The sequence below is a fragment of the Sinocyclocheilus rhinocerous genome, unplaced genomic scaffold (assembly GCF_001515625.1).
Source record: "Sinocyclocheilus rhinocerous isolate Xijiao unplaced genomic scaffold, SAMN03320098_v1.1 scaffold2468, whole genome shotgun sequence".
NCBI classification, from domain to species: Eukaryota; Metazoa; Chordata; class Actinopteri; order Cypriniformes; family Cyprinidae; genus Sinocyclocheilus; species Sinocyclocheilus rhinocerous.
Window position 1 is genome coordinate 117216 of NW_015655382.1, and position 22400 is coordinate 139615.

A 22400-nucleotide genomic window follows, 5' to 3' on the forward strand; every position below is an offset into this window, starting at 1 on the left:
ATGTTTGACATGTCCCACTAAACTCTGCTGAATGCCGATGTGTGTTGTTTTTATTGTGGGATGACATGATGAGGGGCTGCTGAGGGGCTCCGATCAAACTCTGGGTGTTTCACAGGTCAAGAGTCACACTCGGGAGATTGTTAATGCGGTCACCGTGGGAACTGATCAATCTCTATTTCCCGTCTCGATCGATCAAACACCCCTCCTCCAGCCCCAGCATCAGCCAGCCACTCCATTGAGTTGCTCTGTGTCCACTTGCTAGCCTTGGACAAGTCCCAAACCTGCTCACCTGCACACTAACACATGAATTATGGGCATCTGTTTATCCCCCCTCACAGAGACACTCGGAGAAAGAATACCATGAGGTCTTCACAGATTTAGCTACTACAAGGAATGCAAATGTTTTCCCAAAGATATTTTATGACATCTCAATTTACATTGCTGTCAGGCACACAGTGAAAGCCTACATAATCTATGTGTCCCATAGACACGACATTACTGGGACAAGATTACAGCATGGATAGTTCGCATTGCTGAGAGTCGGTTTCTGCATCCAGCCTTTCTTAGACTGCTGCAACACACCACACGCAACATATCTTTTGAACATCTTGAGCACATTTTAATAATGTTGCACCTAAAAATGTACACAGTTTTGAAAATACACATTTCGGAATTAAATATTTAATTTACTCTCCCTCAAGTCATTCCAAGCCCTTGTGATTTACTTTCTTCCATTGAACACGAAATGAGAAACTTTGAAGAATCTTAGCTGTGATTTTCCATAATGAAAGCATTTTTTGGCCATTCGCCATAAAAGTGGTGCATACGGCTATTGCTCTATATTACTATATTACTAACTCTTTTCAAGTCATATAATAGCTTTTATTGTAAAAAATATTGAAAAACTAAAAATCTTGCCCTCTCAACCTAAAGGGATAGTTCACCCAAAAATGAAAATTCTGTCATTAATTACTCACCCTCATGTTGTTCCAAACCAGTGAGACCTTTGTTCATCTTCGGAACAAAATTTAAGATATTTTTGAGGAATTCCGAGAGCTCTCTGACCCTCCCAGAGACAGAAAGGATCCTAACATGATCAAGGCTCAGTAACGTAGCAAGGACATCGGTAAAATAATCCATGTGACATCAGTGGTTCAACCGTAATTTTTCGAAGCTACGAATACTTTTTGTGCGCAAAGAAAACAAAAATAACGACTTTATTCAACAATTCGTCTCCTCTGCGTCACCCTATAGCGTCATTTTGGAGAGTATCACATACGTAAACAGCGTATGTACGTGGATATGTTTTTTACGTTCAGATCAAAGCGTAAACAACGTATCCGCATACATACATTGCATACATTGTTTACTTATGTGATACTCTACAAAATGGCGCTAGGGTGACACGGATGAATTTTTGAATAAAGTCGTTATTTTTGTTTTCTTTACGCACGAAAAGTATTACGGTTAAAAATTACGGTTGAACCACTGATGTCCCATGGATTATTTTAATGATGTCCTTACTACGTTTCTGAGCCTTGATCGTGGTAATATCCTTGCTGTCTCTGGGAGGGTCAGAGAGCTCTCGGAATTCATGAAAAATATCTTAATTTGTGTTCCGAGGATGAACGAAGGTCTTACAGTTTTGGAACGAAATGAGGGTGAGTAATTAATGACAGAATTAACATTTTTGGGTGAACTATCCCTTTAAGAGAAGCTCAATAATTGTGGAGTTTATTTGGAAACTTTAGGACTATTAAAGCACTTTTATGCCCTTCCTGGATTCTTTCATTGTATAGAAAAGAGCTGCTGTTAAAAACGTCTCCTTTTGTGTTCCTCAAAATAAAGACAGTTATACAGGTTTGGAACAGAGTAAAGTATGATACAATTTTAATTTGTAGGTAAACTGTATCTTTAAAACACACCAGTTACTGGAATATGGTCAGCCATTTGTCTCAATTATAGATCATTAATACACATTAGTACAAATTAAAACTCCCACAACGCTCTTTCACTAGGCTCTATCCCATATGAAGCAACATCGGACTCTAAAATAAGTCCAGAGAGAGAGTGAGATGCCAGGCAGCTCCCTCAGAGGAGCACGGGTATGAAGCAATGTGGCCGCAGCGGCTGGTGGCCACCTGCTCAAAGTCCCAGCGTGCTTATCAGACCCCCTGACAACAAGAGAGCAAGAGAGCAAACAGAGGCCCTGCCATGACAAACAAGCCGGGAGATTTCCACAAGATCAGTGAAAAGCGAGGCCAAATAAACCAGGCCCTTCAGTCTCGAGCATCCAAAGCACATCAAATCAGCTCCCACGGGACGGCAAACAAGGAAGCCAGAATGTGACACCTCAGCACAAATTGTTAGCACTTCCTCTGGGGATTCGGGGACACTTATATTACCTCCCATGAGTGTAACTGTACATTTATAGGTTTCCAAAAACTATTAGTGTTGATAAAGAGATGAGGCACTCAACTTTTGTTACCATTTTTGCTACGGATGTTATTGATACCTTAAACTGTGTGGTTTGCTGTTGAGAGATTTATATAGTAATAGTAATATTACATTTCTTGAGGCGTCACGTCGTCACAATCAGTGTTGGGGAAATGCATTACAAGTAACATGAGTTATGTAATCAATTTTTTTGAGTAACTAGTAAAGTAACACATTACCTTTAAATTTACAATGAAATATCGGAGTTACTTTTTCAAATAAGTAATGCCAGTTACTTTGTATTCCCATTTATTCACTGACAGCTGTCCTGTCCCTGTGTTGAGAGAAATTGCGAGTAAGTGCAGAGACACTTCCTTTAGCCTGAGGCTTATTCATTTCACTTTTGGTGTGAAAGGGCCTTTACAGTTGCCAAATAATAAAACCTTTGGGGTTTTGTTATTAAAAATAAATAAGCAAGCCCAGCTCAGGTGAAAAAAGTAATGCCAAAGGAACATAATGCATTACTTTCCATAAAAAGTAACGATGTAACGCAATTAGTTACTTTTTATGGAGTAACGGAATATTGTAATGCATTACTTTTTAAAGTAACTCCCAACATTGCAATGCGAAATGTATAAAGCATCGCTTACACTTTCAAACCAAGCAGCTTTTTGTTGGTCAGCATGGTGAATTTGCACGAGTGAAATCTGACATTTTTCACCCTGAAATGAAACTCTTGATTCCTATTAGAATGACAGGATTTTGGACGTGAAATTTCGCTGAGCGATGGTAAATGTAACCTTATTCTTATATACTCATGAAAAATGTCTTGTTTGGATTGGACCAGTAAACAACCACCCAAAACACCTTAGCAGCACCTTAAAAACCTCTTCATGTAATGATATATTTTGCTCATTTTTTTCTCATATAAACTGCTGTAAAAAATCACCAACAGAAGGGAAACATCCAACATCAAATACTATTTGTCAGCCTGGCAGAAAGGAAGTGCGTGTAGCAGCGTGCGAACAGATGTCCACAGAAGACAACTCCAAGCTCACCGCCTGACAGCACCATTGAAGTGCACTTCAAACCTCACCTGTAGTTTCACCGACCAGCAACACTGATCCACATCCAAGAGGTCAAAAGATTTCGGATGGGATTTATTTTCTTTCTACCCCTCATATCTTTTTTTTCTCCCTTCCTCGTGTTTATGCAAATTTGATTGTGGACCGCACACTCACAGCCTGCCTTTAGTTGTAAATAAATCATTCGTCTCATTCTGTTCATTAATGGGTACTCAAGGAGATTCTGTTAATCTGTTCATTAGGGCACTTCAAAAACAACGAAAACATACTTATTAAAAGCAGTTCCAGCTGCGTAAGCTCGTTACTCGCGCCTTAACAATGCTTGTGGCACTCCACCAAAACCGTGTGGGATAAAAAAAAAAAAAAAAGCTTGTATTTGGCAATTTGGAGTGTATTCTATTATCACCGATCAACCCTTTCAGGCAGTGATGAATAAATATTACTTTTGGATATGCAACGAGACATATTTGCACATCATTTACATTAAAAATGAAAAAAAAATTAGCAAATAATCATGGTACATTCATTTGGCAATATCCTTAATGTCGTTCAACGTGCCGTTGAGGCAGACAGGGTCTTAGGGTCTTCTTTAGGAGCAGGATGGGGGCTCAGCAATTGATCGCTACATTGATCTAGCAATGCCTGAATGACCGTAAAAAATTAAATTGGTTTCTTGGAGGATATGCATTTTTTATCATAAGAGAACAAGTAAAAGCTCTGATTTTGAACATTTGGAAGCACAGCACATGAATAAACGCAAAAATCTGAGTTTTAGCTGTTGCACACTTTATATTTCTGAGAATTTGTGTATTGTGATATTTCAGTGTAGATCAACAGATTTGATGTTTAATCGCTTGTTATTCAGTCAAACAAAAGCTCAGATTCCTAATTGAATGCTTCTGGACTGAAATCAATAAGCGTGTTTTTATTTGGCTGACCTCCAGGTATTTTTCCAGCACCTTACTCCACCAGCTCATCTAGATAAACATTAACACCCGATTGCCATTTTATTTTTAGCTTGTCATGATTATACAGCTGAATTTACAATCTGTGATCCATGCAGGAAAAAAAAAATACTAATCACATCAACTGTATGACAGTGTAAAACATTCAAATATAGCATATTTTCCAGGGTTGCTGGGTGATATATACATATTATAATTTTAATACACATTAGCACAATGCATTTCTGTGTAAACTGTTTGTAAAAAACGAAATAAAAAGTTGATCTTCTTGTGTTTCATGAATGATAAACACAAAATTGTTAAAATGATAAACTCACAATTGTTAAAATGATAAACCCAAAATTGTAAAAATGATGAACCCAAATGATAAACCCAAAATTGTCAAAATGATTAACCCACAATTGTTAAAATTTTAAAGCCAAAATTATCAAAATGATAAACCTACAATTGTCAAAATGATAAGCCCAATCCTGAATGATAAACCCAAAATTGTCAAGGTTTTCGTACAATGTAATTGATAGATACTGTATATTTTGTATGTGATGTGATGCTATTTTCTTTGCAAATTGTTTGTAAAATCATTCCTTCATAAATTGGCAAATTCAATTAGGAATAGTTTGAATATTACTTAAAAATAGTAAAAGTAGTTTTACGAAACAAATTAATTCTACTCATTTCACGAACAAGATCCCATAAACAAAAACTTTCGTATATATTTGATAGCCATTGTATATTGTAACAATAAAGGCACTATTTTTTTATGTAAATAGTGCGTCAAAACTTTTTTTTTAATGTAAATTGTCAATTTTTTTTTAGAGTTAATAGTATTTAAAAATAGCACAAGTAGTTTTACAATCAGTTAACACAATTCATTCTGCTCATGTTTGGCTACTGAGGCCCAATAAATGAAAACTTTTGTAAATATTTGAGTGTCAGTTGTGTCAATCATACTTTCTGTGCAAATTGTAAAAACATTCTGTCTTAAATTGTTGCATTCAAATTCAGTTTTAAGAATAGTAAATAAAATGAACAATATTTGTACAATTTTACACAGAAATTTGTTCTACTATTTTTTGTGTGTGTGTGTGTGTGAAAGAGGCCCAATAAACACCAAACTTTGTAGGTATTTGAGATTGTTAGGAAAAAAAACATGACTACATTTTTGTATTCAATTCCATGTTAAAATTTAGAAAAATACGTAATTAGTAAACATTTTCTACAAATGATTTACACAGAAAAGCGCGAATGCTGATCACATTTGATAGCCACTGTGTATCAAACCTACAAAGTCACTACCTCCAGTGTTAGAGGACATAGCTTGCCTGTCGTAAGTGCACTTCAGAGCCAAGTTACACATAGCTGTGACAGTGCAAAGGGAAGTGAGCTGACATGGAAACAGCGGTGTCAGACGCACTTTAAAAGGTCAGAGATGCCTTCTCTGCCCATCTGACGTGTTTCTGGCAGCGGCCCCGGTCTGCAGTGTCTTCCCCTGCTTTGACTCATGGCACCCTCGTCCATGGTTGATGACCCAAAAGCGCCGGGCATCAGAGGCTCATGTGGGAGCAAGGCCTTTGATGAGAACGCCTGTCAAAAAACAGACTAAATGACAGGTTTCTTTGTAGAATGGGCATTTTTGGCTTGCATGAATTGAAACATGAGACGTGTTAACAATGCCAAATGCATATATTTGCTTCTTGCAGCCCTAGTATTTCAAACCTGGAGATTTTATGAAATTAGGCCATACAGTATAGATTGTACAGTAAAAGAGTTGATATAAGTGATGCAATGATACCAAACAAGAAGAGATGTGATTGGTTTTCTGAGGCTTTTGCTTTGCGGATTTGGAAATCCATTCTTTCAATTGATTTCGTAGCATTTGTTATGACTATGAGAGCAGCACAAACAAGAACCGCAAGCAGTCAAAACAATCCGAACCAGATATCGATGGAGCCTCCCAAGATAGTAAGAGGCATTTCATTCACGTTATCTTTGCCTTGAGAAACCACAAGTATTATTTTCACGACTCGCTGTTCTCATGAGACTTCATAATCATTACATTTCTGTATTTCCATCACCCTTTTGTAAACGTTTCTCATGGGTGAATTGAGAATCAACATGTAGCCATTTGAGGAATAGTCAGACGGGGACTCGTTTTCACGAATTTTCCTCATTCTTGCCGACATCGGACTCAAAGTGCTCTTTTCACCTCGTACGTTTAATTATTGACCAAGGGTGTCATGGGAACCCAAGAAGGGTGACAATGAATGCGTTGTTGAAGCCGTTTAACTCCTGTGTGAGAGTGTTTCAACTGCGCAACGCTAAACACGCTACTTAATCACAAGGGATAAATGAAGCTGTATCGCTTGACAAACAGATTAATTAACAGCGGGTGAAAAACAGTGACATTTGGTGAAGTTCACACGAGAACGACCTCTTGCGACCTAAAGACCAATATTGATTTCCTACTGACTACTAATGCACAGACACAAGTGTCGAAGGTTGAAATAACACTCAAATGACTGAACAACAACTTTTGTGACTGAAAAATCAAAAAGAAACGACATTTGTAAGCCTTTTTAATTCCATAAAGTGGCATATTTGGCATATTAAATGAGAAACAAAAATGTACAACAGAACTTGATGTTAAATTGATTTTATCCATCTGAGATTGATCGATTGTGAAAAGTTGTTTCTAAACTACTGGTCAAAATTTTGGAATATTTTTTTTTAAATAAGTCTCTTATGCACACCAAGGCTGTATTTATTTGATTAAAATACAGTATAAACAGTAAATATTGTGAAATGTTATTACAATTTAAAATAACTTTTTAATAACTCTAAATATGCTAAAAAATATTGATTCAGATAAGGACAGTTGCTACAGGACAACACAATTTACCCAAAAAGGTTTGAAATTACTCAAAACTTAAAGGGATAGTTCACCCAAAAATGAAAATTGTCTCATTAATTACTCACCCTCATGTCGTACCAAACCCGTAAGACCTTTGTTTTCATCTTCGGAACACAAATTAAGATATTTTTAATTAAATCCGAGAGCTTTCTGACCCTGCATAGACAGCAATGCATCTATCATGTTCAAGGTCCAGAAAGATAGTAAGGACATCTTTAAAATAGTCCATGTGACATCAGTGGTTCAACCATAATTTTATAAAGCTACGAGAATACTTTTTGTGCGCAAAGAAAACAAAAATAACAACACTATTCAACTGGGGCAGTCTCCGCCACCATTCATGAGTGTACCACGATGCATGCTCTCTGATTTCATCAAAAATATCTTAATTTGTGTTCTGAAGATGAACGAAGGTCTTATGGGTTTGGAACGACATGATGGTGAGTAATTAATGACCATTTTCATTTTTGGGTGAACTATCCCTTTAAACATTTTCAAAGATTATCCAGTTAATCAAGGTTAAATTCAAAACTTTGAACCATTCTGAACATGCCCACCAAATTACTACTTCTTACACATTTGTTGGTCTCTCCTCAGGTTGATGACCAAATGAAGCTTCTCCAGAACTGTTGGAGTGAACTCCTCATCCTGGACCACGTTTTCCGGCAGGTGATGCACGCCAAAGAGGGCTCCATCCTCCTGGTCACGGGGCAACAGGTGAGCGTCCGCTGCAGTCTCCTCCATGCCTCCCCGCAGATCTCATCAGGCCTTTTTGCCAGTGTGGATCAACATCCTTTAAAGTGCTATCGACTGCCCCGGCCACTCCATTAAAAATAGATTACGCTTAGGTATAAACTAATGTGGCCAGAATAATCAATTGTAGACTTCTTATCAAGTGCGTGGTCAACGAATAAATAAAATGGTTGGTTAAGCATGCACGAGTCATCGCGGTGAAGAAGGGATGAGAGACACAGAGAGACGGACAGGGAGGGAAAGCAGAAGATATGTATGATTTACCTCAGTCGTCTCTGAGGAACATCGCTGGACGGACGCCTCAGGCTCAGCTGAAGTTTTCTGCACACGAGGACCTTTAATTCTGTCTTCGGCTCCAGCACTTGCACACACACTTCCAGAAGATGTTTAAACTGCTTATAAATAAATATGCTTCTGTCCGCCTGTCAGTAAGGCTTGAGTTTAATTTTTAATTCTATGTTTTTCCCTCCACCCTCTCTCCTCAACAAAGTGATCTCTAACTGTAGTGACAGCTCAAACACAGGGACTCGTGAGCAGGAGAACTTTTTCAAAGAGTTCACAGCTTATCAGAGGATTATGTACCGAAACAGAAGTGAATTACAGTCGATAAATGATATATATATATATATAACTGTATATAACATAGATACAGAGAGGTCATCTAAGGAAAAGAGCAAAGTTCAAGAAATATATGATGGTGACTTTTCATGGCCATGGTCTAGCGGTTAACACACATGCTCTGTTAAATCATACGGCGAGCGATGTGAGTTCGAATCCAGCTCCTGACATGATTTCCACCAAGTCAACTAAAGGACAGAGAAAACCCAAATTACAGTAGACATCTTTATTGTCTCAAGAACATAGTTTCCTCTAGACTGTTATGAGATTAAATGATGAACAAACTCATATGCTCTGGTGAATTATACAGCCATCAACACGAGTTCGAATCCGGCTCCTGGCGTGATTTTCACCAAGTCATATAAAGGAAAGAGAAAATGCAAATTAGACATCTTTAATGTCTCAAAACATCTCAGTTATTTCTTCTTGACCATAATGAGATTAAATGATGAACAAACTCATATGCTCTGGTGAATTATACAGCCATCAACACGAGTTCGAATCCGGCTCCTGACGCAATTTCCACCAAGTCAACTAAAGGAAAAGGAAACCCAAACTAAATATCTTTAATGTCTCAAAAACATCTCAGTTGTTTCTTCTAGACAATAATGAGATTAAACGATGAACAAACTCATATGGTCTGGTGAATTATACAGCCATCAACACGAGTTCGAATCCGGCTCCTGGCGTGATTTTCACCAAGTCATATAAAGGAAAGAGAAAATGCAAATTAGACATCTTTAATGTCTCAAAACATCTCAGTTATTTCTTCTTGACCATAATGAGATTAAATGATGAACAAACTCATATGCTCTGGCAATTTATACAGCCATCAGCGTGGGTTCGAATCTGGCTCCTGACGTGATTTCCACCAAGTCAACTAAAGGACAGAGAAAACACAAATTAAGCATATTTGATGTCTCAAAATCATCTCAAAAGTTTTTCAGTATTACTCAAGCATTTCTTATCAAACTCTCCCAATATCAAATTATCTGAATTATATATACATAATTTTACAACTCTATACTTTTTCCTATGTCATCATTTGAGACAAAGTTGATACTTAAAAGAAACACAACTGAGAACTCCACTTTCACAGCTTTTGGTGTCGAGTCTATTTGAGGTCAGAAATTGATTTGTTTGGTTAGTGTCAAAGTGGTTTCTATCCTCCTGAGCCATGAAAGAGCAACCTCTGAGCAATAAAATCTGAGAACGTTTGTTAGATATCACATCTGGAGATCTGTGAGAGCTCACAGCGCTCGCTATCTTTGATTTGTCTGGATTGCGAGTGCTCTGCGTAGCGTGCCTCTATGTTTGATTAGCGAGGTCTGGCGGAGGGTTGGGGGCGGGGTGGAGGAGGGCCAGACCTTGTTTGCATATTTTGCCTAATGAACAGCTGGTGCTGAAAAAAAGCCTTTGGGCAGAGAGAAGGCAAAGACTCAAACAGTTCATTACGTCCTATTATTCCAGAGCAGACTACTGACAGCTCATCTTGTTTGAGGACGTGTCATTGTTTCTCCCTAGTGTTGGTATGGCAGCAAAGCACTGTGGGGGATCAGTCCTGAAGTGCTGCGACACATGACACTACATGGGCGGCTTTCCAATATGTCACAGACCTACATCTCCCCCTCCACCCCGTCTTTTGCTGTATCTGTCTGTCTGTCTCTCACTCTGAAGGTCCCAGACCTTTAGAAGAATCCAAATCATCATAATGATATTCATACAGGTCTCAGTATTTTGTCAAGATCAAGCATTCACTGATATTCACGATGTTAGAATGAATTGGGGAATATTGCTACAAACGGTTCGCGACAAGTGTTACTCAGTCGTCATTATGGAACAAAAATGTCAAAAATAACATATTTCTTTTCACTGGAATTTTCAGTAGTGTATATTTTTTAAATACTTATATTTATATAAATATGCATCATTTTCAAAATTGTATTTAAAATGTTTGTTAAATATTTTCAGTATTTTGCATTATTATTTGTATTTTTTAAGGGTAATCCCACTACTTTAAATTTAAGTGGTTACTAATGCTTGAGGCACATGGTCAGTTGGTCAAATCCCAGTTAATTGACATCTTCAGCAGCTTCATATGGGCCTCGAAGAGATCCACGAATACAGCCGGTGAGAAATGAGCAATTCTCCAGCCAGGACTTTAAAAAATTCCACTCATCATATTTACACAATAAATAAATTCCAATCCGCCCGCGTTTTTAATTGCAAATCCAGCTCAGAGGGAGCTCTCCTTACGCTTAGGAGGCCCGTAGTCTACCTTATCCAGAAACCCTGGTGCAGTCAATTATGGTAATGAATTGTCAATAAATATAAAAATTTAATATGGCCTGCTTACAGTGAGTGGCAGCTAAGGACTTGCCTCCAAGACAAATATGTTGTTGCTGCAGATATTAAATGCACCTGAAAGGGGAGGAGAGGGCCACGGGGGTCCCGCACAGGGTTCGGCCCGGTAGCCTGGGGGACCTCCAGGGGCCCCCGCTCACTCGCGCCTCTCTAACCCCCACCGCCCTCGTCTGGTGCGGGGTGCTGGGGTCCGAGGGTCTGGGCACCAGGGATGGAGAAATGTGCAGCTCTTCCCCGCTCGGTTTGATGCTGATTATCATTCAGATCTCGGCCCAGCGCACTGTCCCTGCTGTGCAGAGAGGAGCCTGGGAAGGAGAGAAAGGCGTATAAAACGTAGAGCTGCCAGAGCTGGTTACATGCTTACTTCAGACGGCACTGAAAAACTCGAAAGGTGGTGCCAAGTGCCGTCTGGCTGATTGAACTTTTAAACTGAAAGGACTCTGATTCAAGAAATGGAATTTTCAATGAATAAGGAACAAGGCCTAAACTTTTCCTAAAACATTCCTAGCCAACTCTTGTTGTTCCAAAGCAAATATGAGCACATCTTCTCGAAATAAACTTCGTATTTCTGTTCCAAAAGTTAATACGTAACTCAATAATTAGCTCAGATTGGTTTAAACAATGGCACGCGCTTGATCAACCAATGGAAGATGGGAAGAGTGTTCTTTCAGACCTCAAATTATTTATGCAATCCTGCTCCTTGTACCTCTCTATACCTGAGATGTTTCAAACCTTCAGAGATCTGGCGTGTTGCTTGTGGTAATACCTTTATTGTTTGTGTGTGTGAACTCTCTCGCCCTTTCTCTTCAGGTGGATTACGGCCTAATTGCCTCCCAAGCCGGTGCCACACTCAACAACCTCCTGAGTCACGCGCAGGAGCTGGTGAGCAAACTACGATCCCTCCAGCTGGACCAGAGGGAGTTTGTCTGCCTCAAGTTCCTGGTGCTGTTCAGCTTGGGTGAGTACAGACAAAGGGGTGGAGGGGTGGAGAGTAGTGGGCTACGGCCTCTGTGCATTATCCAAATCTCACTTGCTTGCTCCCAAGGTTCTTGAGGGACCTTGAGATAAGCCACAAGACCGCATTCACTTCCCCCTGTACGATAAGACCATCATTATGAATGCCACCGTCTCTCCTTTAACGGTGATGCCAGAATAGGTCGGTCAAAACTGTTATTCTCAGAAAATCGTGTAGCTCAAAGATCTCGTTCTCTTTTCGTCAGTCTTCATACAGTACGTCACTAAATCAATATGCAATGTGCATTTTTTTAAACAATAATATATTTTCTGGGGAAAATTGCTGCAAAATAGAATTTTTTAGTTGTGGTTTGAAGAGTGCAGTCAAGAACAGTTTCCAGATTTTTGCAATTTCCAAAATTCAATTAAAATTTCCAAAATTCTAAGTTTCTGACGTGCACATCAACCTGCCATGTTCTATTCTCCGAGTGAATTTTTTGATCAATTTATGGTTCCATTTTTTTATGTGAATCTTGGTATTTCCATCTAGCAAATTTTTTTTTGCATAAATTTGCGTAAAATATGTGAATGAAAACCTAGCTAATAGGGGTGTGATATCCTCACGCAGACCTTTCAGATATATTTGCATTACACTGGCTCGTTCATAAGTTGGTGGTATGTAAGATATTTTATGTTCACATCAGGCAAGTGGCCGCATGATAAGCGGGAAAATTACGCAGTGTAGTCTTTATCCAGTCATAAAAACAGAATTCACAGTTTAACGCGGAATGTCCCGGAATTTGTCAAATTTTGAATCACAGAACTGTAAAGGTATTCACGACAACCCGTCAAAATAAAAGTCCGGTTTGATTTGAAGACATTGTGCCTATAACTATTTTTCAGTAGAATGTACATAGCTACTACTACTAAAATTAAACAAACATTATTTTTTAAGGAATAATCACAAAAAACTTTTTTCCCATTTTTAATTTTAAATAGAAAACCCCCTTTTTTTCCCAAAAAATCTTGTTTGCTTAATTTTCAATAATTAAAGATAAATGATCAATTAAATTAATATTTTATGCCTTCATTTGATAACCAGAAAAATGTAAATACACAACACAGAATTTCTGAGGGGAAAAAAAATTCATAAGGCTACTTTAAGAAAAAAAATGAATAAATTAAGTTTAAGTTTTATGCATTCAAATAATTAGACATGCTAAAACACAGAATTTGGTAACAATAAATAATATGGTGAGAAAAAATAAAACATTTCATAGGGCCCTAAACATGTCATTTTTGTTAAACTTTTAATAAATCGATGTGAAAATGTATAAGTTTAATGATTTTAATTAATTAGACATGCTTTTTAATTAATAAAATTTAATTTAACTATTAAAAAGGAGTCAAGAAAAATTAAAATGGAAAAAACTGAATTTGGAAAAAAATTAAACGGAATTTAGGAAAAAAATAAAACGGAATTTAGGAAAAAATAAAACGGATTTCATAGGGCCCTAACTATCCCTCAGCCTTGCCGTGCCCCCAGTTTGGCAACCACTGCTTTATACTTTTAAATTGATACATTAATCGTGTTTATTATATATTTTTTTCTTAAAGTGGAAATCAGTTTACTAAATAATGTAAACTTGACTGACTGCTTCACTTCCACTTTAAAGGGATATTTATGTTGTTTATTATTTATTTTTATTTATACTATTTATAATTTTTGTGCAATTACTTGCCTGTCAGTTGAGTTTGTGGCAAAACATTTTGCAGTGTTTACATGTTGTTTATTACTGCATAACATTTATTAAAATAGATGTTTAATTTCATAAAGTACAAGTTGATTTCAAATTTTTTTTTTGCATTTTGTGTTTTTCAGTTGAATAAAATAAAATTTTCCCCTATATATTTCATCATTGAGGATTTCGTTCTCATCTCGTCTCGTTCTCGTGAACCCAGTCTCGTCACACCCCTGCTAGCTAATGACTGTTTACAAGACACACACTAATCAATGACATCTGATGCTAGTGGTCTTGACCTGCCATGTTTGAATTTTTATTTTTGGGTGAATTAATTATTATTATTATTATTATTTATTAAGTAAAATAAATGTAAATAAAAATAAATGTGATATTAAAACAGAAAACATTAGATTAGTGCATTTAAGTGCTACTTAAGCTACACAAGTTCTAGCTATACTTCCAACTTGGAAACTTACAAAACCAAGGTTGCATTTTTTTCTCTATTGGAGTTAAGAAAATCAGGAGGTCATTTGCTCCTAGAGATTTGCGTGCCGAGTGAATTCAGTTTTGCTTTTAGCTATCAGTAACCTTCAGTGCTTCTCTTCTGTTAGCCTACTAGCTTTACATTGAAATGATCGGAGGTTCCATTGCTTACAGGTCAAGGCAGCTCTTGTAGCCAATTCACAAAAGCTGCAAGTCTCCACCATAAAAGACCAGCATCAAAAAACAAGACTGGACGTCTGTTTGGCCTCATAAGAACATGGAATATTAATGCCGACCATCCGCTTCTGCATCATCACATCAGTCACGATTATTCCGTCCTGTGGTTCCGGAAAAGAGAATATGATGTGTGTAGGGCGTAGGTGCTTTGATCCCATCCATTCCGTTTGCTGCGTCCCTGAACTACCTGAAACTACGAAGCAGGACATAAGCCTTTATGTCCAGCTCCCCCATCGCACCTTGAGAAGGTTCCTCACATCTTCCCAAGACCAAAGACCAGTGTTGAAAACTCCAGACCTCTCAACCTGGCTGTGTTTATGTTGATCGGCTTTGCGTAGCGGAGGTTTTTTGGTTGAAGTTTGGGGGGAATCTGGTGTAAATAATTTGGCGGAAACATCATCCATAATAAAATTCTCACCTGAGGGGAGTGTAGCGCCCCAGGCACTGCCCCGGTTTAGCAGCTCGCCCCACCCATGCTGTGTGCCAGGCCCAGAGAGACCAAGAGACTAAGAGAACTAAGCCTGGAGATCAAAGATGGCTCCGATTAATAGTATCCTGTGGGTGAAGGGTGGCCGGGGCTCTGTGTACATACAAGTGCACGGATGAGAAAAACACTTTGTCAGTTGCTATTGAGAAGCCAGTCAGAGGTTAATTAAATGAAGCATGAAAATCCCATGGTGCTTTATGAAAACTATTGGAATTATGGGAACTTATCTTCTGTCTGTCTCGACCTGCTGCTCATTCTTCAACCCTTTTTGAATGGAGAACAATCTGAAAAATGCTACAACTTTAGCTACAACGTTCCTTATTAAACGTTAGCGAGTACGTTCATAATTAAGGTGCGTTCTTGCATTACAGCAAATGTTTGCACCATTAAACCAAATGTTTTATGATTAAAAAGTCAAAACAAAAACTAAGGAAAAATTTGCACACCAAAAAGGTCCACTTTTTATTGTCAGTAGTGTAGCGATGAATGAAGTCAAACAGAAGTCACCTTCAAACCAAGCATTTTTATGATGGTCAACACAGCAAATTCACGTGATCAACATGAACCTGTTGCAAAATCTGTGTTGGGAAATCTTTTGCCCTCACACGAAATTCCTAATTGCATGGATTTCTATTCAGAGGACTGGATTTCACCCATGAAAAATGGCCAAACAACAGTAAAAGTGACCACACCTTACATGAACAAAATACTGCTAATTTCATCATGATTGCTTTGCCGCGACAGTTACATTGATTGATTGATTGATTGATTTTATTTTATATTATTTGTAAATTTAATATATTTTTTATAATTTAAAAAGAAATATTCATAAATGTAAAAATTAGACATTTACAATAATAAATTATACATTTTAATTCATTATATATATATAATATATATGTTCATACCAAACATTGTTTATGAAGTCTGTCTTTTTTGAATGAATCCTAAAACAGAATCAGTTATCAGGTAAATGTGCTGGTAAACCCAAGGCCACACACACAAGGTCAACATTTGGAGGCCGTCTGGCCCTCTTACACTCGTTAAATGCAGTGTCTCCGTATTGCATTTACAAATGAAGCCTGTTAACGGAAATCAAAATCGCATTTACCCACGCCGTTCCACTCCCCACCGCTTTAAGTTAGTGTCTGTTCGCTCTCAACACGGCCAAACCATCGCAATTTGTCACTGTCGGGGGAGCCCAGGGGGCTCTTTGTAAAGATAAGTGTCAATAAAGAGGAGGAGAGACATGAGTTGACCCGGGAGCAGTCACTTGTCTCCTCGATCCCTCCGGCTTGTCGAGAGGACCGATGGCAGTCAGCCGATCACTTCTCACGCTTTTCCGCCAGTCGAAGCGTCTCTATCTTTCCCACTGTCAGTCTCAGTGTGTTGAATAAGTGCTTTGGCTCTATCAGGAGCTGAAGGCTTTATCAATGGTTAAATAATTACGACCAAGACATTGATTTCCTCGACAACAGGAAAGGCGCTGAAGGGTGAACGATGTTCTTGTGGAGTTTAAAGGGGGTAGAAACGATTAAAGTGGACAGTTCTGAGAAGATGCCAACATTTCAGTTGGAGCCGCCTCTGTGATTGTCTCGACCCTCCATAAACACCTCAAGAACGTCTTGAGACATGTTTTACTAACTGTTTTTAACTAGAAATGCCATGCTAAAATGGTAGTAGCCACTGAAAAATAGTTAGAAATTGATATAGTTATCAAAAAACCGAATCATGAACTCTAGCAGTCAACCAAGGTCATAGGAAAAATTTAGGTCAAAAAGAGAGAAGGGTTACCAAAAAAAGAGAGAAATTTCTGTCATTGTTTACTCACTTTCACGTTGTTCTAAACTTTTATGACTTTCTATATTCTGCAGAACACAAGAGAGGATATTTTGGAAAAACGCTCAAGTGTTTTTTTGCCCATACAATGAAAGTCAATAGGTTCCCAGATTGTTGTTTTAAGCCTGTGTTATACTTTCCGCGTTCGCAATTCAGATGCATACACGGACAGCGCAGACGCGGAATGCTTGTATTTATACTACCGAAAGTGTACGCTGGTGGTCCGCTCGGCAGACGTGTTCCACATATGCGCAGTAGATCGGCTTGAAAAGAAAATAAACATGTAAACAGTAAACAAACAATTGCCCAAACTATGGGCAATTTCCCTCCACGAATTATTGCACATCTCTCTGTCTTTATATTGTTTTACCGACAAATTGTATACAGGGTTGCCAGGTTTTCACTAGAAAACCTTCCCAATCCCTACTCATAACTAGCCCAATCGCGTTTCGAGGGGGTCTCCAGTTAAAAATCGCATTCCAGGGGATAAATATCATGTTATTGGAGTCGTTTCAACCCGTGGACATGAAAAACAACCTGTGGCAACAGCGGGAAAACCGCGGACTTGGCAACACTGATTGTAGAGGTGCGGGTATCGACAGACTTCTTCACACAGCTTGCGCATGCGCAGTTGGTGCTTTTGTAGCCTACCGACCTTGTCCGCGCAGTCACAAAAAATGAGGGCACACGGATGTCCGCTCTGAGCCTCCGCGTACACCCTCTGATGACGATTTTTACGTCACGTGGACCCTAGCGGACTCGCGCACGCGGAAAGTATAACAGGCTTTAGACACCATTCACTTTTATTGTATGGACCGTTAAAACATCAAAATATCTTCTTTTGTGGTCACAAAAGAAAGGAAGTCACATTTTGAAGAATATGAGAATATGAATAAGAATATGAATATTATTTTTGGGTAAGCTATGAGTGATTTTGGGTGGACGAACAGTATTAATCTTTACCCAGATATTTTGTTTCAGACTTTTTTAATAACTCTTTTAAATGTAGTCAATATTTCATGTCATATTGATTAATTCCAGCCAGTTTTACTTTTATGCAGTCACCAAGTACCACTGCATGGCAATTTTTGTCCAACATTTTTGCACAAAATCCATTCGTTTCAATCGGAATCCACACAATCAGGAATTTCACGTAAGGATGAAACAATTCCCAATGCCGATTTCGCAAATTTTGAAAGTGACTTCTGTGCTTTGTCCATTTCGACACTATTGACAATGGACCTTTTTTACCGTGAATTTTGAAATTAAATGCCAGATAGTGGGCAAAATAGGATTAGTTGACGAGAAATTACACCTAATACTCAAAAACTTTATATATTAACAAATGTAACCAAAATATGCAAACTGACCTTGTCGCATTTTCATCAGCTATTTTTAAATTAAAATTATCGACATAAGTCGCATTTCGACACCTCCTCGTTATCATCAAAATGTAGAGGCCACTGGTATAACATTTTTCCGCTCATGGCATCAACACTTGACTACGAGATGGGATGCATCTCAAGTCCCTGAGGCTTGGCTGTGGGGTCTTTTCCAAACACCTCTGAACAACACTGCATACAGTCACGGCACGCAGCCGTTTCCCCTTTACTCTCGTTTTAACGGAGCAAAAAAGGCAGTTCCCACATAGGTAAGCTCTAATTAAGCCGGCCCATCTTGTTTCCTTGATCTGAATCGATATGTCTACCCTTGTGCGAAGAGAGGGGAGATCAGTAATGCATGCGCAAAGGCTCATAACAGGTGCAAATATTCATTTCCTGAAACAGACCAAATAATTTGGAAGTCGGTTGGGATTGATTAACATTCGAGGGCTGGGACGGTTCAATATTTACGCCTTGGAGACCCCCGGCCGGGGCCAAATAATGGTGCATAAAACTGCAGCTATGTCTTAATTAAATGCAAGATAATAGGGGCAGGTTTTTCTTGTGAGCCAAGCAGTTTGGCACTGACGGGTTGTAAGTCATGTGGAAGATGTGAGGCCCAGCTCTAATCAATACACATATAAAGCAAGCGCATGTGTGTGCGGACACCCTTTGAAAACACATTGACGCGGCGATGCACATGATTTGTGACAATGCTCAGCTCTTCCCCGCTCACTCAACACGTTCGCTTGTTGTTGTCACCAAACATGCTCATTTAGATTTCGCTCAAAAGTGCAAAACCTTCCAATCAGTCCTGAGTGCTCTGATATTTTACAAATCTGGTGGAGAGGAGGAAGTGGGCCCGTGCAATGACCCTAATATTTAAGGGTTATTTCGTTTGCTCGCTGTCCTTTCATTCCACGAGACAGAAATCAAAAGCCTCACTTCTGGCGCTTCGGCGAGAGGCTCTCTTTGAAACGGCAACCTCATTAGGAGCCTTAAGAGGCTTTCAGACTTTATCAGGCTTTAAAAGCCGCTGATATCTGTGGACACGGTGCAACGCGGCAACGGGCTCGTGCTTTTAAAGGGTAGAGAAAGGATGGCACTTTACCTTTAGCCCCACTAGCTTTTGTCATGCATTCAGTCAGTTCGCCGAATTCCGGCCATTCCGCTCTGATTTCGACACTTTGCTTGTGTGTCGTGGCTGCAATTTGCTTTTATCTCTGTGCTTTTTGTTCTTTATCTGTTACTACACATTACTTTATGATTAGCTTTAAATTGCAAACAACTTTAAGTGTGATTGGCGATCGTTAGCCATTAGCATCGTTATCTGAATGTCTACAAACGCTTCAGATAAGTTACGCGGGCAAGAATCTACATCTATGGATTTACTCTTGATAAAGGCGAGATGAACTCTGTGTATTACCCTTGACAGATAGAGGTTTTGTTTTGTGATTTTAGCGTTACACTTGAAGCTCAATTCTATCATCTAATTTTGACCCGAATCACAAATCACTGGCATTGAAATATTATCAGGCCAAGACTTTTTATTCCACAGTTTCTGCTGAATGGATTTAAGTATGGTAAAACATGGTGAATGGTACTAAGAGTACTACACTGTACAACAGTGTTTTAGTGTCCACATAAAAAATAAACAAATGTAAAATTTGACATTAAATATTTAGAGAAAAATCGTATGATAGTTGTTACATATCTAATATGCATGGATATATAGTTGAATTAATAAAGTAAAATTACAAGAATAAAACCATATTATGACATTAAAATTGTAGTATTTTAAGGAAAAAAACTATCATTTATATAATATTTATACAGTATAATTTAGTATCATTTATATAATATTATCATTTTTTTATATTTTGAATTATCTTCATTTACATTTTCATGTAAATGTTAGTATGTTTTAGTAATTTAATGTGCTTTTGTCATTTGTACTAGTTTTTTAATGTCTGTTTAGCTTTAATTGATATCTATTTGAGTTTTAGTTAGTCATCTTAGTACTTCAGCTTATTTTATTTCACTTACTTCACAAGGCAACATTACAATTTAATTTGTATAATTCCATTTAATTTGAATAAAAGGTTACGTTTTTCATCTTATTTATATCGTATCTATGTTTTATTTTCTATTTTTAATTGTTTTAGTTAACAATAGCAACACTGGTATAAGTAACTGAAAGCATATTATCATATTAAGCATTTTCCAATTGCAATTCCATGTTTAAAACTACATGTGAGCCTGGACGTTACCAGCAAAACCTCACCGAATCCAGAACACGATTGCATCTGGCACTAAAAAAACCCATCTCAGGTGAACCGCGCATCCGTGAACTGTTTGGAAAAGTTTTCCCCACGTTCAAAAAGCACAGAGCGGCTGGAGTTGCCTTCGACAAAAGCTGTGGATGAAGTGATTGAGAATACACTGAGCTATAGGTACTTGTTTTCCTTCTCCGTCTCACAACTCTTCCTCTGTCCCGTCGGATTCCTCTCTTCCTCTGCCTCTGCCAGAGCCTTATTACAAGCTGTCAGTTTATTGTAAAACATTAGGAAAGCAGAGGGACACTTGCTGTAACTGGCTTATCGATCTGGGGGATAGATTCTGTGATTTAACGCCCAAGCCTCCCATATTTCCACATTTTCAGCCTCCTATTAAAGCCTGTGCTTTCCTTTAGCTATTGATGTATCAACATTAACTGTTACAAGCAACTACAGAAAATCAATGACCAACTTTTATTACCGGCTGCATAACACGCTAGCTGGCTCACGCTCCAGTACTTAACATGCTCCGCTCATGTCAGGTGTTTCCTAAGTGATATCTGCACTGGAAATATCAATCATACGAGCTCCGGCTCCTTTCTGCCTGTTTGTGCAGATACTTGCCCCAGAACGGAGCGCTTGGGTGCCATTTTTATGATACCTGGTCTGCGATGCTACAAGATTCACCACTAACAACAACTATCAATATCCGTAACGTTCCGGACTTTTGCATTCGATTCGGTAACCGCACCTTTAGCGATCATTCGCAGCTTTAACTAGCAATACACATATTCATTTCCAAGTATAATGAGCTTGCACGCTATAAAATAATAATAGCTCGCCGTTTCTGTCTATCACATGAATCGAAAAGGATGCATTTGAAAAGGAACGGCGTGGCAAAGACAGATCACCCTTAAAGATTTATGAGACCTGTGGTCCTGCCGGGACAAACATATACAGGCTTTTTTTTCCCGATCAATGGGCTGAAGTTCATTATTCTCTCTCACCACGGCCGTGCTTTGCGTTTTTGTGCATTGTAAAGGGGCCTTGTTGTTGTTGCCTGTGCATATCTGAGGTTTTTCTCCTGTTTCTTCTTTCTTACGTGACTTGAGGTCTCACTAGCTTGTCTACGGGTGCAGTGGTACCTTATTCCATGCCAATTAAATTCTGCAATTTCTCTTGGCCTGCGAAGAGAGCCCGCTAGCCCAGGACCTTCAATCCGGCCAGGGAGACGCGAGCCGCCGCGGATGTGATAGGATGTATCTATTGATCAGGGAGCCGCCAGGTCTTATTTAAACATTGCACACAAACACAGATAAGGGCGTTACACAAGCTCTAACGTAAACTCCCCCTGTCATTTCTCAATCGATTTCATAGAAAGAGTTCTGTGCCGTGAACATCTATAAAAGTGACCCGGTCACAGCAGAAGGAAAACACTCAGCCCCCATGAGCACTCGGGTCAAACATACACCACACAGCTGAGCAGACGTGCCCCTTGAAAACAGTAATGTCTGAATGGTTTGTAAGCTGTTTGTGTATAAATAAATATTTTATATGTATATTTCTTTTTTCATTTTCAGTTTTCAGATGTCATACTGTAGGTATTGACAATGGCATAAAATTATAAAAAGGCAAAATAAATCTGTAAAATCTGTACAGTAAACCTGTAAAATATATATTACAAAATGTAAATATGTATAATAAAAATATAAATAATAAACATTCATAATACTGTACAATAAACATTGAATTATACAGTGCCGTGAAAAGGTTTTTGCACCCTTCCTGTTTTTTTTTTTTTTTTTTTTTTTTTTTTTTTTTTGTTTTTTGTCACCTTTAAATGACAGCGGCTGGTTATTAGGTTA

The 22400-nt window shown here is 38.4% G+C and overlaps 1 protein-coding gene across 1 annotated transcript in view; it reads left to right on the plus strand.

Annotated features, from left to right (window-relative positions):
• nr5a2 (nuclear receptor subfamily 5, group A, member 2) overlaps positions 1-22400 on the plus strand; it is a 58138-nt gene that overhangs the window by 25709 nt on the left and 10029 nt on the right. Inside the window, exons 6-7 of the mRNA XM_016524902.1 lie at positions 7995-8114; positions 11943-12090. Of these exons, the coding sequence (XP_016380388.1) occupies positions 7995-8114; positions 11943-12090 (268 nt within the window). The remainder of the gene's footprint in view (positions 1-7994; positions 8115-11942; positions 12091-22400) is intronic.